This window comes from Polyodon spathula, chromosome 4, assembly GCF_017654505.1.
Source record: "Polyodon spathula isolate WHYD16114869_AA chromosome 4, ASM1765450v1, whole genome shotgun sequence".
Classification (NCBI taxonomy): domain Eukaryota; kingdom Metazoa; phylum Chordata; class Actinopteri; order Acipenseriformes; family Polyodontidae; genus Polyodon; species Polyodon spathula.
This window is the reverse complement of record NC_054537.1, coordinates 72,899,817-72,915,965: the sequence shown is the minus strand read 5'-3', so window position 1 is coordinate 72,915,965 and position 16,149 is coordinate 72,899,817. Positions and strand designations below refer to the sequence as shown.

The window sequence follows — 16,149 nt, the reverse complement described above, 5'->3', positions numbered from 1 at the left end:
CTATTGGCAGGTCGAACTCACCTCAGCAGGGTACAGATGGAGAGGGGGTTGTGGCTTATTTTAGCCTATCCCTGAACAAGGCAGAGCGGCAGTACTGCGTCACCCAATGGGATTTGTTGCAGTAGTAGCGGCGGTCTGCCATTTTCACCCCTATCTGTGTGAATTGCCCTTCGTTGCGTTGGAGCGGCTGCTATCATTTCGGGAATGAGAGGGGCAGATGGCACACTGGATCGAGCCGCTATAGCCCTTCAATTACCAATTCAATCTGTCCCATCTCCCCTGTACTGAGGAGGACTGCAGTCACTGCCAAAAGCATGATATCCAGGAGGAAGAGCTGGTTTCAACCGAGCAGAAAGGGGGTAGGAACCAAGAATGTCACCAAGCAGTGCGGGAGAGCTGAGAGCTGAGAGTAGTAAGCTGACCGTGGTCACAGCAGCGGAGTGGAGGTGGCAGCAAGACTGGGATGCAGATCTGCAACCAGTGCTGCGCTGGCTGTAGGGACACCAGAGGCTGTGGGACACTATAGTCTTGCAGTCACCAGCGACAAAGGCATGGTGGGCACAATGGAGCAGTCTGGCCATCAGGAATGGGGTACTACAACTGCAGTGAAATTAGCTAGCAGACCGGGAGGTGAGGTGGCATGTTATTTTCCCACACTCCCTACAGGCGGCTGTACTACATGCTCATCATGGCATGCTGGGTCCAGGACACTTTGGGGCTGCCAAAACACTCAAACGGCTTCGACAGGTGTTCTACTGGGGTAGCTGCTGTCAGGACGTAGAGGATTTCTGCAGGCCCTGTGATGAGTGTGTCACAAGGAAGGGACCTCTGAGAGAGTTGCACAACCCGCTGCAGCAGTTTCCAGCCGGGGAGCCCATGGGACGCATCAGGGGTTGATATCCTGGGCCCCTGGAAGGCTTTTTCTGGTGGTTTGGAGTACCACAATAGCTGCACTCGGACCAGGGATGCAACTTTGAGTCCTGGGTCTTTGCAGAAATGTGTCGTCGCCTGTGGATATATAAGACCCGCTGCACCCCCAGAGCGACTGGCTGGTGGCGCAGTTTTACCGTACCCTCCCTGCCCAGTTGGCTATTGTCACCGATAGCCACTAGAAAGACTGGCATGTACAGCTGTCCTGGTCCTGTTAGCCTGCGGTACTGCCATGCAGGAGTCAACCAGCTGCACCCTGCTTTGTTGATGTTCGGTCAGATCAGCGACAACCTGGGGACTGGACTCTTAGGCTCACCTTTGCCCGGGACTTCCACATCGGCAGCTGCCTCTGACAGTTAGCAGTCTGCTGGGGTGAGTCCCACTGACAACCTGTAGCCTCTGTCTGCGTAGTGGCGGTTGCAGACGGACTGGCTTTGTCTGTGGCTGTATTGCATTCCGGAACTGTTAACTTGTAGGACTTGATTGCTTGCATCATGCAGCAGGGTGCTGTGGCTTGGCGCTGGATCAGGCAGTCTACACTGGGGTCACCAGGTGCTTTTTCACATGAACCATGCAGCTGTGCAGGACTCTTATTACATTGTTGTTAGTTAAAGGTCAGTGGGCGCTGACTGGCTGAGCCTCACATAATTGTAACTTTGTGTTTTCAGGTGTGGATTCAGAGAGTGTAGAATCGTGTGCTGTGAGCTGTGTTACTTGCTGTGAAGCTGTTGCTGCAAATAAAGAGCCTGCCAACTATTGAACCCTGCTCTGTTATCAAGACTGCCTTCTTTTTCTGACAGCAATTTCATCCAGTGCTACAGCATATATCGGTAGACAGCAATTTTTTATGGACCTATTTTTTTAATGTAGCTGTTTTGTTTTTTTCAGTTTAAACAGCTCCTCCACCATCACAAAACTCTTGAACCAGAGCAACTTGTAAAAAACCTGCAAATCACCATATCTGACCAGAATACACCATTGTGGTCATTGCCAAAATTGTAATCAATGTGTCCTTTACAGTAAGCTGGACATTAGACAAGATGGGAGTTTGTTGTTAAAAAACAAACAAACAAACAACAAAAAACAACAGTTAAAATATCCACCCATGAAACCTATCTTTATTTCCCGTTAGTAAAAATGTCTTAGATTTGTACCCGGTCCCTAACAAAAGCTGTCCTTTTAAAGTTACCGCTATGTATGGCGTCGTTCGTGATTGGCTAAACTCTTCGAAAAAAGAGGCTTGCTGAGTACAGAGTCCCTAGTGTTGCTGGAGAGTTCACTCATCTTGTCTGCAAGCTCCAGCCAAAACGTGACTACAAACCTTTTATTTATTTTGCTACCTTTAAATCCCATTCCTAAACAAGGTGTAACTTCCAGTGACGCACAAACATATTTGAGATCGCGCTTGTGTTTTCTTTTTTAAGAAGAATCGAGAGTGAATGGCGTCTTTTTTTTTTTTGCTACAAAGGGAAAATATATTATTGTGAATTATTATGATATGAATGTGTTGTGCCGGAGTGATTTTTTGTTTGATTGTTTATTTTTTCGTCGTGGATCTCTAACCTGGGATTTAGTACTACCAAAACAAGTCGAGTCTCTGCTCTGAAGGACATTTCTACTCCTTCTACAAACACAGGATTTAAAATCGTTGGTGTCTTTTTTTAAACATAAAAACTAAAAACTAAATTCATGTGGCGATTTTTCCTTTTAGCAAACGTAATTTGGATAGCAGAATGAGCAAGGGAAGACCCAAGAGAAATATTATTCAAAAGAAATACGTAAGTGTCTCTTTACTAATACTGTATTTTTTAAAGTGGAGTAATAATAATGCTGGAAGAAGGTGACCTTTTTAAGAAGTTTGTACGTTCGATTTGCTTGCTTAATAATGATAAAGCATTTTAAAACTTTCACCCCCCAGTAGTAATTGATAATATAACTCCGCTGTGTTGTCGGTGTAGTTATTGACCATTGCTTACCACTGTTATGGTTAAGCATTCTGTGATATGTGACTTATGTGTTCTTTAGTTTGAAATGGACGCTATTTTGAGAGCATTGATCCTCTCTCGGATCTAATTTATTTTGATCGCTTGCTGATCTGCCGAGATCACATAATGCGTTGTATTGGTTTACATAGACTTTATTAATCAGGAACGAGATTAATGTTTATTATTATTATTCCAGAGTGATTTCGTCTTTTGAAGTGGCTTTGTTTGCCCTTCACAGAACGTAATATGTTTAGACTGCTGCTCCCAGGCAAAGCCATGTAGCTGAAGCTTTTCTTGGCTTCCACTTCCACTAATTTGTCAATAAACTTTATCATATTGTCGCTGATTTCCTGTGATGTATTGGTAGTTTGTAATGGACTGTTAGCTGTAAGTCTATTTTGGTAGGTAAGGTTTTCCGTGGAGGACGTTAGCACAACCCAAGGCCACTCGATCGAGCATGGACTGGAGGGGGGGGGGGTCTTGCAAAGAGGAAAGGGGGCCTTGAATGCAGCGTTTGTCTCTGGCTGTTGCCAAATTCCAGTCTGCTGTCTGTCGAAATGTTTTGGTGTCCGCGTGCATACATTTGCTGTTATTAAACAGGTTTATTGCTGAATGCCTTGGTACAACTTGTTTTCGTTTCGTGTTCCTGGTCTGTGACCTCTGAATCCCCGTGTTCGCAGCTGGGTTTCCGAGTACTTAAGTGACATTCTTGCTAATTTTCGAACCACAGAGGGATTTGATTTTAATCGTTTTACAAGAGCAGTATGAAATGTGTCACACACATTGGCAACTAACAGGTAAAATTAATCGCAGCAGGGAACTCGTATTGTGAACTAAAAAGACTAAAAATTCTAGTCGCATTGCGGAGGTTCGTGGTGTAGGATTAGAGAAGCAACCATTTTATAAAATGGTATATTTTGAAAAGTCACAATTTGAAAATCAAAGACACTAAATTATTTTCACTTATTTTGTTGTATGTCGCAATGCAATTGGCTTAAGTTGGCTTAATCGTTCATATTTCTGTAAGACCTTATTTAGCATTTTAACCCGTTGCTGGCTACCTCATCGTGCCGAATGGCATTACTAAAATGCCAGCATAAGAAACGCAGATTTTTTTTTTTGGGGGGGGGGGGGGGGGGGGGGCGGTTACCGTGTCATTTTCTTATTAACATTCAAAGTTGGGTGTTTGAGTAGTGTTTTACTTTAAAGCCTTAAGCCTCCATATATGCACAATTATATGACTGTTAAACAAAATCGCAATAGGTTTTAGTATTGCTACTGATAACGTGGATTTGTAACTGACTGGCTGTTAAGATCGCTTTCAGTACAGCGCTAGCACAGCAGGAGAAGCAGCATGTCTGCTTGGTTGGTTTTTTGTCTATCTCTTTGCAGCTGGCTGGGCAAAAATCTTAAAGCAACAGGTCCATTTAAACAAGGTGACGCTTCAGGGAGAGGCCCCTTTTGTATGACGTCACGCAAGGAGGCGTGAGTCTGAATTTTCCTGACCCCGTTCTCCTCTCTCTCATGCAGCCACATGCCCTGCCTGTTCTTAAGATCTTGGCCTGGTAACCGTGACGTGTACCATGGGAACCCTGGCAGCTCATGACAGTCCATGCTGATTATTGAGAAACGTGTTAGCTCTGCATTTCAAACGTTAAAATTTCACATTAGTATTGAATTCTTGTGCAAGTCATGTAACTTAATGGCATGCCTTTTCATAGAAGCTCTTTGTTACTGTTTGGTAGAAGGCATTGTGTTTTGTATATTCAATATAAACTGGGCTGAAAACTTGTTTGGTATTGTACTTGTCTTAAGTACTTCCCAGACCTTTCGTTTGCCTGTTAATCTAGATTTGCCTACTATTGATCTGCCTCTACCTGTTCTTTTGCTTTACACTTTGCTGGAAAAGAAAATAAGCTTGGATCCCGTTAATGTAATAGGGATTCTTTTAATAGTGTGTATTTTACAAACCTCAAGGCTTGGGTTCTTTTGCAAGACTGGCAGCAAATTGGGTGTCTGCTGGGTGGGGATAGAAGTCCTGCTTTTAAAATGTCTTTCTTTTGGCGGTGTTTGCACTATTCTTTATTATGCAACAATCGAATGCAGGGTTACATAATAAAACCCAAATAAAGAAACTAAAGCTTTCAATTTTATACACATTTTACATGAAATAAGAAAGATGGACAATTATGTTTTGTGTTTAGTATCCTGAATATTTGAGAGTACTGGATATTCAGAATATGCAAGTGTTTACAAGCAAAGAGTAGCCTGTCAAATGTTAAAGTATTTCCCAGGCTACTCTTTGTTTCATGAATAAAATGCTTTAGCTGTGATGTATGACTTTACAAACACATGCATTTTCCATAAAAAAAAAAAAGTAAGTTACTTTAAATATGGCAGGTGATTTGTAATATTGCTGCATTTCAAAGCACAAACAACCGGTACGGTATTTACCTGGTTACTACATGCCTGGTCATCTTCATATAGGAGATGCAGCTATACTGCAGGCTGATATTTACTTTTTATCTGTCTAATACCAAGCACAGCAGGAAGTATTTCCAAAATGCCTGTTCCCAGTACATGTAAAACCCACAAGTGACATTACTTGCTTGTCTTTCATTTTATGAAGTGTGTGGACACAAGGTTTTAAATTTCGTGGTAATATGAGCTGCTTAAACAGGTATTGTGGGTCGAGGTAATGTTTTACAGTTTATTACCTTAAATACTTTCTGAAGCTGATTTCAGTGTGTTTCTGCATCAGGTTCACCTAGAATTTCATTTACAGCCAAGGAATTGAGACTTAGTCTTATTGCTTAACCTGATTAGTGTAGATTTCCACTCAACAAGTTCAGTGGAAGCCCCGCCTGTAAATAGCCATCTGTATCCTAGGAATTGGACAGTCGGGGCCCAATTTGATTCCACTCTTGATTCTGGGATCTGTAGCTTTAGCTCGATCATTCCTGTCAGTAACTGGGAATTAGTCGGCTGCCCCAACAAAACATTAAATACGTAAAAAACAAACAAAAACAAAAAAAAAACACTTTTTGGCCTTGCAGTGTAAGGCAGTTTCAAATGACCAACAATTAAATTAGAACAGCTTTCACTCTGTGAATTAAGGTGCTCAGCCAGGCAATTTATGTAAATTTCATGTTGTTCAGCAGTTTCCAAGTTGTGCCTGGTGTCATTTGCCATTACTGCTTCACATACTGGAACTTTCAACCTACTCTAGCTGCCCTGCATGTACCCGCCTCATTTTTGAGAAACCTTTAAAGAAACATTGAGATTTTGAGAAAAGGGGAAACTGTCGCAGAGCTAGCATTCCGGTAATGACTGCAGCCACTTCAGTTGAAGGCGCTCGTGATTATCACATATTTTATCCATGGGGTTTCTGAGTCAATCAGAGTCAAACTTTCTGCTGTTGTGGCAAGCCACACCGCTCTCTGTGGTAACACGCACATTCACTTTTGTTTTGTTTTTATTATTGTTAATGAATTTTTTGTCTGATCACCAATTAGTTGGTTTCTTTTTTTTTGTTACCCTTTGGGTGTTGCTTCCTGTTACACAAGCTGGCCAATGCTCATTTACAGTCACAAACTGACAAAGTACCTCTGTATACAGCAAAATAGTACCTTCAGGCCTCCAGACAAACTTTACAACAACTTGTTAAGACACTGAATTGATAATAAAACAGTAACTTTAATGTCTGTACTCACTTGTTTTTTTGCCTAATTCTGCTGAATATTTAATCTATGCAGCTGATGACGGCAATTAACTCAATGTTTATGTATTTAATATTTGTGTGTGTGTCTGTATGTATGTAATATAGTGCTGTATGGAACTGTGACCACACCTTTTAATTGTGTACACTTGTAATATGGGAAATAGCATGCTGCAGCTCCTGCGTTCGGTGTTAGTGAAGTCGTGGTCTGACAGCATATAACAGACAGCTCTTATTTCTTTTACTGCAATCAAGTAAGCTACAGTACATTACATTTAATTTAATTATTTTCTTAGCACCACACATCATGATTACAGCCCCAAGTATTTCTATGCATTCTGATTTCACATTTTTTAAAATGGTCAGTTTGAGAAATAAACATAGTTTTCCCTGCACAGCTGACCCTGCTTCAGTACAAAACACACGCTGCATACTGTTTTTCATTATGGTAACGTCTTAACTTCTTTGGCTGAAGAGGTATTGTCAGCTTACCATCTAACAAGGGAATCTGCTGTGCTATGAAATTGTCCTTAAACTCTTCACGGTAAACCATATAACTGAATCTTTCAGATCTGGGATAGTTGCTGCTAAAGAAGATGTAACAAAGGAAAAAAAAAAACCTGTCTGTGTTGATTCAGCTTTATTTAGGCCCCCTACGATTTGACTGGTGAAAAACAGCGGTTTATTGGAGTTCACAAATAACTTTTTTCAGCTTGATGCAGTAAACTTTTCCCCTTTTTATGTGTAATTACTGACCTTTTTGTTGTGTTTCAGCCTTTCGTTTTAATTATTTTCTTTATTTGGTGTCAGGACATTTTGTTAATGGCACGTGAGCAACACACAAACTAAGTGTATTTAACAGATTGAGTAAATGCTGTCGTATTTAAACTAACTCGGACAAAATAAGAAAACACATTTTTAGTTAAATAAGTCTGAGTAGTGGGTGTAGCCGTTTGTGGGTTAAGATAAGCTTTTTGAAATGTGCCCTTCAAATGACCTTTTTGATTTGAAATTCTTGGAATTGTATCAAATACATTTGCTTAAATTTATTATGTTAAAGTGAATATCTATCTATAGGTGTAGAAGTTTAGCAACAGAGCTTTTTTGTTTACTATTCCCATTGGTTTGAATATTTTCTTAAGATGCAGATTATTTTAGCATGATGATTATTTTAAACGTCTCGCGTCAGAAATTGTAAACAAAACATGTCTGTGCAATGTTTCTTACTCTGACTTATTGTTTTCCTGACCTTCAGCAGCACCACGGCGGTCACGTGCAAACTGACCCCTTAGCGATCTGGTGGGCCAGCACTAAACGCTCATGAAAGAAGTCTGTAAATTGCATTAAATACAGCGGTGGTCATGGTTGTTTATGGGGCTTAACCATTCCCAGTGAAACAACAGAAGAAACAATTGCTTGGATTTGTGTGATGTGCTGTTCTCCACAGAGTCTAAGAAAAACAGCAATCATCACAAATCCAAGCGTATGTTTCTTCACTTTGAATGATAAGTTGCCTCAATCAACACTAATTGGTTTGTGCAGTACAAATCCTCTACTTCTATACAATGAATCAAACAAACAAGGAATTTCTGTAAGTCAGTGTATAAACATTGCAAGCGGAGTAGGACAGAAACAATGATAATTTTATTCAATCATCGCTAGGATTTTTTATTTATTTATTTTAAATTATTGGTGTAGGTGAAAATGGCACCAAAATAGGCATGTCCAGTGTTACATGCACAAGCCAGACACGTGACTGCTAAGTCCTGTTGAACACATTCATTATTTTGTAATAAAATGATCATACATAGATAGATAGATAGATAGATAGGTAGATAGTATGGTTTCTGAAACATTCAGTATGCCCTTTTTAATTTGAATATTTTCAGAGCGCTTCTGTTTCTGGCTTCATTATTGCATTAGCCCATGCATTGTGGTTTCAGTGCTTTTTTATTTCAATATTTAATTAGATTTAATAATACCTGTAAATTAAAATGCAGACCCTTAAGGAAATAGTGAATTCTTACCCATGACCTATTCTAATATGTTCATTATAACTCCATCTAGCTAAATGTTCATATTGCAATTAAAAGCTGGTTGCAGAGTTTTGGGGACTTTCAGTGGCAGTAAACCAATCCCCTTTTTTGTAATTCTAGCCTGGTAATTGGCCTAAACTAAACATTGCAGTTTGGAACTGGACTGTTAGCAAATCTTTGTTTGAGACTTGGATAGGGATTTTGACAAGAAGGAACTGATGGTTGAATTACACATTAAGCTTCTGGTTGACCACTTATGGACAATCTTGGCACAAGGAAACCACAGTATGTACACACACTAACTTTTCCAGGTAGCCTTCCAAGATGTTACATGAATGTTCCTAGCATCTAAGAAGGAGCTCTAGCATTTTCCTTCTTTGACCCGATATTGCTTGGGGTCATTTAAAATATGGATACTTATGCATTGGTTGTATCTGTCACACTAATGATTAACATGGCCTTCAAATTGTTCTTAGAAAGATCTCTGTCTGTCTTTCCAGAGTCTTTTACAGCTAAATTTGAATGTTCAGTCTATTTGTAACCATTGCTTTCTTCCCAACTCCCTTTTTTACACACTCCAGGATGAAAGCATTTTGAAGTGCTTTGCAGCCGACATTTAGAGTTGTTTGTTTTAATAAAAATAGTGAAATAAATTGGAACGCCACATTGTTTCTTTCATTCTGATCTCTGCACGTACGGTACTGAAATTCTACTTGCAGCTTTGTACCATGTTGTAATCCATAATGAGGCTTTTAGTCAAATGACAAAATCAGTCCACTAATAAAGTAGGCTTTAAATACTGCTGGCAAACAAGCCTTTTTAAACAACCATTGGTTGCTTACTAAATGACTGACATCTCCAAAGCCGCAAATAACCAATTAGGGATGGTTTGATATACTTTCAAAACAAAAGTAATGTAGATAGACAGAAAGCTAGACGAGTGAGTTTTTTTTTTTTTTTTTTGCTTTCTGTCAGGAGATTTAGTGATCACAAGTACAAGCTTGCCAGAAGTCATACCAAATTATCCAAAATGTTTATAAACCCAAAGACAAATTTAACAAAATATTAACTGTACTGAAGTATATCTGAAACGAACTTCAGGGATGACTCGCCAATCAAAGTGCATTTCACTAAAGCCCCAAACCAATAGAGAACTTTTATTATGAGGTCCAACATTTCAGTATCTTAGGTTTCAATTACCATTTCATACCATGATTTTAAAGCGTAGCATTACCATAGAGCATACTAAATTGCTTTACGTAACTAAGAATGCTTACTGACCTGAAAGAAGATAATATATATATATATATATTTTTACACAAGATGTTGATGAGTTGTCAGATCTGTCTGATGGCAAACAATTTGGTGTAAAATGAAAACCAGACACGGTATTTATAAAATCATTTCTGATCCTAGTTCCTGAGGGTTGTGGCTACCACTGATACATTTACAGTTTTCAGGTAGATCACTAAATTACACTTCTGGAGACATTTCTAAAGAAATGCATTTGAGTACATTTTAAAACTTTTGTTTGATTTATTTATTTTTGTGCATTCAAACTAGGTAATAGGGTTTATTTCATCATAGAATGAAGTTATTCTTTTAATAATCTTCAGGCTGTTAAAGATATAATACGTATATTTTGGTGGATATTTGTACACAAGCTGAAGTCAAGTTATGTCAGTCAGACCTCAGACGGGTAGCGGAAAGATTAAGGGGGTTGGGGTTTATATATGCTTTTAGAAATCAATAACCACTTTTAAAACGATACTGTAACAATTCCAGAGTCAAGGCTGGAAGTACTATAAAAACCTTTCTGCATTTGAATCAATATTGGTGGGGCATGGAGAAACAACTCTATTCAATAAAAAAAAAAAAAAAAAAAGATTGTGAAATGCATTTTTTACCTCAATTAGAAATCTGACTTAAACTAATCGACAGATTAGACAGTTTTTTTAAACTACGTTTTCTGCAGCATAGTAGCCCAGCTGTTGGAGACTCATGCTTCCAGTGGGATCTTGTTTGTATGTCATTTCCAGCCAACTAAGTCTGAGGCACAATGGGGTTGAGTGACATGCCCCCAGGGGTGACACAGTGAATCTGTAGCTGTGCTGCGATTTGATCCCAGGATCTCTATTCCTGAGGCTCCCAGGCCTTGGCCTAACTACCAGGCATGACTGCCTCCATTTATGTTGTGTAATAGCACAATAAGAAGCACCTCTTCGTGCTGTTGCTAAGGGGTAAAGGGTTAAACTGAACTCGGCAAAGGTATCCCAAGAGCCTCTACTTAGGCTGGGGCTCTTGACCTGCTAATTTAACCTGTCCTTAATTAGCGCAAGACATATACAGTAAATGCATGGCTTAACAATTTCCCTTGGAAAAACCATCGCTAACATCAAGGATGCAACTGGTAAAATTACTAAAACAAAACTGCGAGCAATGGGGTTAACAAAGAAAAAAAAAAAAAAAACTCTACAGGACCATGTTTTTATTTAAAGCTGATCTTTTTAGTACATTTTTATTGCTGAGCAAAGGAGCCAGCGCTTGGTGTGGTTTGTAATTAATGGGTTTACTGATGGTACAGTTTATTTAGCCAATTACTTTTGTATCCCCCCCCCATAGATGAATGTTGTGCAAGTTCTTAAATTGTGTGAGCTTAAATTAAGAACAGGCCAGAGGAAATCGACCTGTTTCAGAGCTTTACAAATGGTAATTTCATTTTAACAGAATGTGACGATAAGGCTAAAGTTAACATGGATAATATTGCTGTTTTGTGCAAAACGGGGTCCTATTTAGACCCAGCTGGGGTTCAGCCTTAATTCATTGGTCTATGGTGGGATAACCACAGCTGCTGTGGGGCCTTTACAAATGCAAAGAAGCTGTCAGTGTTTGTTTCATCAGACACACAACTGATGAGGCCAAGTTGAAGAATCCATTGCACTGCATGGTGTACAAAAAAAAATAAAAAAATAAGAATTTCAGAATGGGTGCTTGCCTCTAAAGCCAGGCTAGTACGGCAGGTTTAAAATTTGCAAGGGATTCGGCATCAAAATAGCTACTTTTATGTTAAACTCGGCTGAGCTCCATATAACCTAATGTTTTACAGCAAGCAATTTTTAAATGCCTGTGTTTGACAAGTGGGATGCAGTTTATACAGAGGGTTGGGAGGATAAAATGGGAGGGATTTGGTAGGCTCTGAAGTGAATCTAAGTAAGGGTTCAGTGAACAATTCTGTAGTAAATAAAAAAACGTAAAACTGATAGTAAACTACTACTTCCTGAAGTACATTAAAATATAGTACATCTATATTTGAACATGTGACTATTAGTTCCTTAATTTACTGTACACTTACAATTATTCATGATTTGTACTATGGTAGTTTCCTTTTATAGATATCTAGGTATATGGATTGCACATGTTACTTTTAATGACCATATTGATAAATTGGTTTTAAAGATGGGCCCAAAATGTGGGTATTTTTTTTTGGAATAGGAAGGCTTTTTACTCTATCTAGCAGGTTAAAGTTAGTGACTGTTACGGTTTCCAATTTTAGATTATGATGATTTACAGTTTGCTTGTAAGCCGTCCATATTGTAGAATTCATGTGGTAGATTTTTTCCTGAGTGTTGATCCTACTTAGCCTGACAAACCTGCTTTTTTTAGCTACAGTATAAAGCAGAATCCAGCATTACTTGCCAAGCTTGTTGGCTACATCCTATTGCAAGGATCCAAGTACACTTTTTGAAACCTTTCCTTGGTTAACTTTTAACCTTCTGTAACCTGAATGTTCTGATGCTGGGAATTAGGCTATTGACCTTTTTAATCATATAACAAAGTGCTTCAGAGGCAACCGTTTTTTCCACTTCCTGTATCAATAGAGCACAAAAAAGCTAACTTATTAATTAATGACCTCTGCAATAGAACAAAAGCCTCTCCTTCACCTTGTGTTTATTAGTTTGTATTTTTGAAATGCACCAAAATCTTTGCACTATACAATGCTTATTATTTTAAACACAAAGGCACTCAAGTCCAGTGGTTTCTGTGCTTTATTTATTCCCAGTAGTTAAGTACCACAATATTGAGGCTCCTTTTAGAAGCTGATAAAGGCATTGACGTGTGCTGTGATACGTTGAAGCCTTCAGAGCCAGTGAATGGGAATGAAGACTGAAGTGGTTCGATTGGCTCAGTGAGGACCCAACAACAGGAGTAAGAATGACGCTGACAAACAGACTGTTCAAAAGTCAAGTTGTATAATTTGGTGGTGGTTGTTGCTGCTAAGGGGTTGTGGTTTTTAAGAAACAAAATTGTAAAATATGACCATTAAAGTGGCATGTGAAAGCTGCCTATCATTTATTTATTAAACCTCCTCGGTCCTAGGTGTTGGCGTTCTTTTGTGTCGTTGACAGAGAGTTGCAGTCATAGGGAGTCTACATTTTATGTGTACCAAGTGTTTTCTGCATGTAGCATAAAAGTATGTCCCAGTACTCTCCTCCCATTTTACATCCTCAAACAGGATTAAGGACTATGGTGTTACAATACACAGTGGTACAGTCCTAAAAGTGTCAGGACTACTCCGTGGCAGTGACGGTAGGCCCTAATGGGTTAAATAGGTAAAATGCAAGTATCTTTTGTTTTTGGAAATCACTCCTGGAAGTTTCCTGGGGTTTATTTAATTGTCTGGCTGAGGTACTGTAGTGGGTATTTATGGAAACCCTAGAATTGCTGTAGCATTAATAATTGTGCTTCTAGGGTTAAAGTTCCCAAGGCCCTTGTTAGGATGGGGGGTGGGGTGGGATTATGTAAGTGTTCATTTTTTGTTTGGCTTAGGGCTCTGATTTGTCTGACCATAGCAGCGTGTTGTGTCTGGCAATGTAAATATAGTTTTGCTTTGTACCATTAGCTGTCAGAATCAATATAGATTCTTTTCAATTTGCCATCTTCACGTCATCCCTTTTGGCAATCTTGAAAGTTATTCAGCTGGGTCAGGGATTGTTTCCAATGGGCACAGGCTGAAGGGGAGATTGCAGCTGTCCTGCCGCATTACTGGCAACTTGCAACTTGCCTCAACCATGATTTTAACCTGAAATCTACTGATCTCATCACTTACCCTTCACTGAATTGGACAAGCCACTTGGGACCCCATGTTTGATAGTGTTAGAGTAATGTGCTGTACATATTGCCATTTAAGATGAATACTGTAAAACTTCAAATTCCCCGGCATTTATTTACAATATTTGCCAGTAGCCCCAGCGACTATTTGAGACTCTGTGTATATTATGTAAGATCACTAACATCTGCAAATACTTCAGATGCAGTCATGAAAAAGCTGCCTGCACACAACCTTATAGAAACGACATACTTAAATTACAACATTACAGCAACATCATTAAAGGCTGTGTCAGTGGGTAATAACAGTTTGTATTGTAATAATAATAAAAACAGTAAAACCCACTAAAGACAGCCCTGTAAATATAAGAACACAAGCATGTATTAAGGTAGGCCTGCAGCACAATAAAAAAAAAAGCATGTTTTTAAAATTATATTAACCCATTATTTGTTGTTCATCCTCAAAAGATGAACAATAAAATCAATACAAGTACCAGTTTTATCACAAAATCAAAGCAAAAGTGACGTTTGTTTTTATAACATGTACATTGATAAAAAAAAAGAATGCTGGTAAAGGAGCAAAATACGAATATTCCAAAAAAAAAAAAAAAAAAGCCACGTACAAATAGGGATGTCACGTTATCGTCGTACCGCGGTATGATGTCATTTTTTTGTAATCCGTTTTTAAATGGCTATTTAAAGAAATACACTCAAGTAATTTAACAAGAAAACTTGTAATTGAAGTTTTAAAACAAATCCATCACACTGGTAGTACAGTTCTATCAGGCATTACCTAACTGGATGTAGTGTTCACTCCAGCTCACACAGGCTTAGCAAAGTAATGCTGCATTTTAATTTCAAATTACTGTGGAGAAACACCAAAATATTAACATTTTCTGGGCTCAGTCTGGAACAATAGGGGGTAAGAATGTGACCACTATCAGTTTGGATGGCATCCTATTAAGATGGGTTTTTAACCGGGGGTATGCGTACCCCTGAGGGTCATAGGAGGTGCACAGGACGACTCAGAAATGCACAAACAAATGAAAATAAGAGAAAATGATCTTGAATTTTTTAACGGTATTGTATATTCTCTAAAGCATGATGTATACTTATTTAACAATTGTTTTGCAGCTCAAAGTGAACGGCTAATGATAAAAAAAAAGAACAATCTATCACATCCACATGCGCGGTTTCTATTGTGTGGATTTCCACTCTGATATATAGGTGAAGCAGGCGTCTGGCGATTTGTGCCTGGAGAGCGCTCTGTGCTGCTCGTGATCTTTGCTGTTTTCAACTTGTCGTGTCAGTGAAGCACAGTGTTTCTGCGTTTAAGAAGTGTAAATGCTCTGGTAAACATAAATAATCATCATACTTTGACGGTTTTTGTTTATTACCGTGGCTGCATTTTATTAACAGCAATAGCGGCTGGTTGAATATGTGTTCCAGGTTTGATACATTTCTTACTTGCAATAGAAAAACAAAGGATAACACACAAGCCAAAAAGTGAAAAGCAACAAAGTTATACAGAGTCCCTTTAGGTCATTTTTAGTAAGTAATTAATTATAGTTTTATCTTGAGGTTGAGGATACTATACATTTTAAACGACACGTACAATTATGCTGAGGTGGGAAGTAAATAGTAACGTGATAAACATTTACTGTGCAGACTATTTTGTATTGTTTATAATTACTTTTCCCAATAGAAAGCAAAAGATTCCTAAATGCTACCTTTTAATTTGCATCCAAGTTTGAAAAATGAAGCCTACTGTTTGGTTTTCTGTGTAAAATATGTATTAAATAAACAGGAGAAAAAAAGAAATGTGTTAACCAGATTATTCTGCCTTTTATTGCAACTGTGGTACCATTCATTGAGAGAAAATTGTAAGGGGTACCAGAAGGGGTACAGTTTCAAAAAGTTGAAAACCCCTGAGTTGAGAAGCAAAGTGTTACCTAGCAATAGCCAATCGAGAAGTTTTATGACATGCAGAGTCCGCCCACTGATCTCTCCGCAGAGTGCAAAACTTAATGATGAGAAAAAGGTGCCTGCAATTATTATGTTTTGGACTGCATGTTAACAGCAACGAACACAAAGGAAAGAAGAAATGTTAAGGTGTGTATAACACCGTTGCAAAGTTAAACGGGATCTAGGGGACTTTACAATACCGTTTAAAATAATAATACAAATTCCTGTAACATCTTAGACATAGTTATATTGTAGTAAATAGACTTTTTGATTGTCTGCATTAGTGTGTGTTTACTGCATTTCTCTTGACCGATACGATGGATAATAGCTACTGTTACTACTTTGGTTTGGTAAATTAATAGGAAGGCAGTGATGAAAAGTTGCAGTGCCTTTTTCTTGCTGATATTTG

General features: G+C 38.7%; 1 protein-coding gene across 2 annotated transcripts in view; it reads left to right on the top strand.

Moving 5' to 3' along the window:
- Positions 1-2,205: 2,205 nt before the first annotated feature.
- Positions 2,206-16,149, top strand: part of LOC121314829 (protein Jumonji-like) — a 153,274-nt gene continuing 139,330 nt past the window's right edge. For both annotated transcript variants that reach the window (XM_041248535.1, XM_041248534.1), the window contains exon 1: positions 2,206-2,708. In XM_041248535.1, coding sequence (XP_041104469.1) covers positions 2,664-2,708 — 45 coding nt within the window. In that variant the 5' untranslated portion in view covers positions 2,206-2,663. The remainder of the gene's footprint in view (positions 2,709-16,149) is intronic.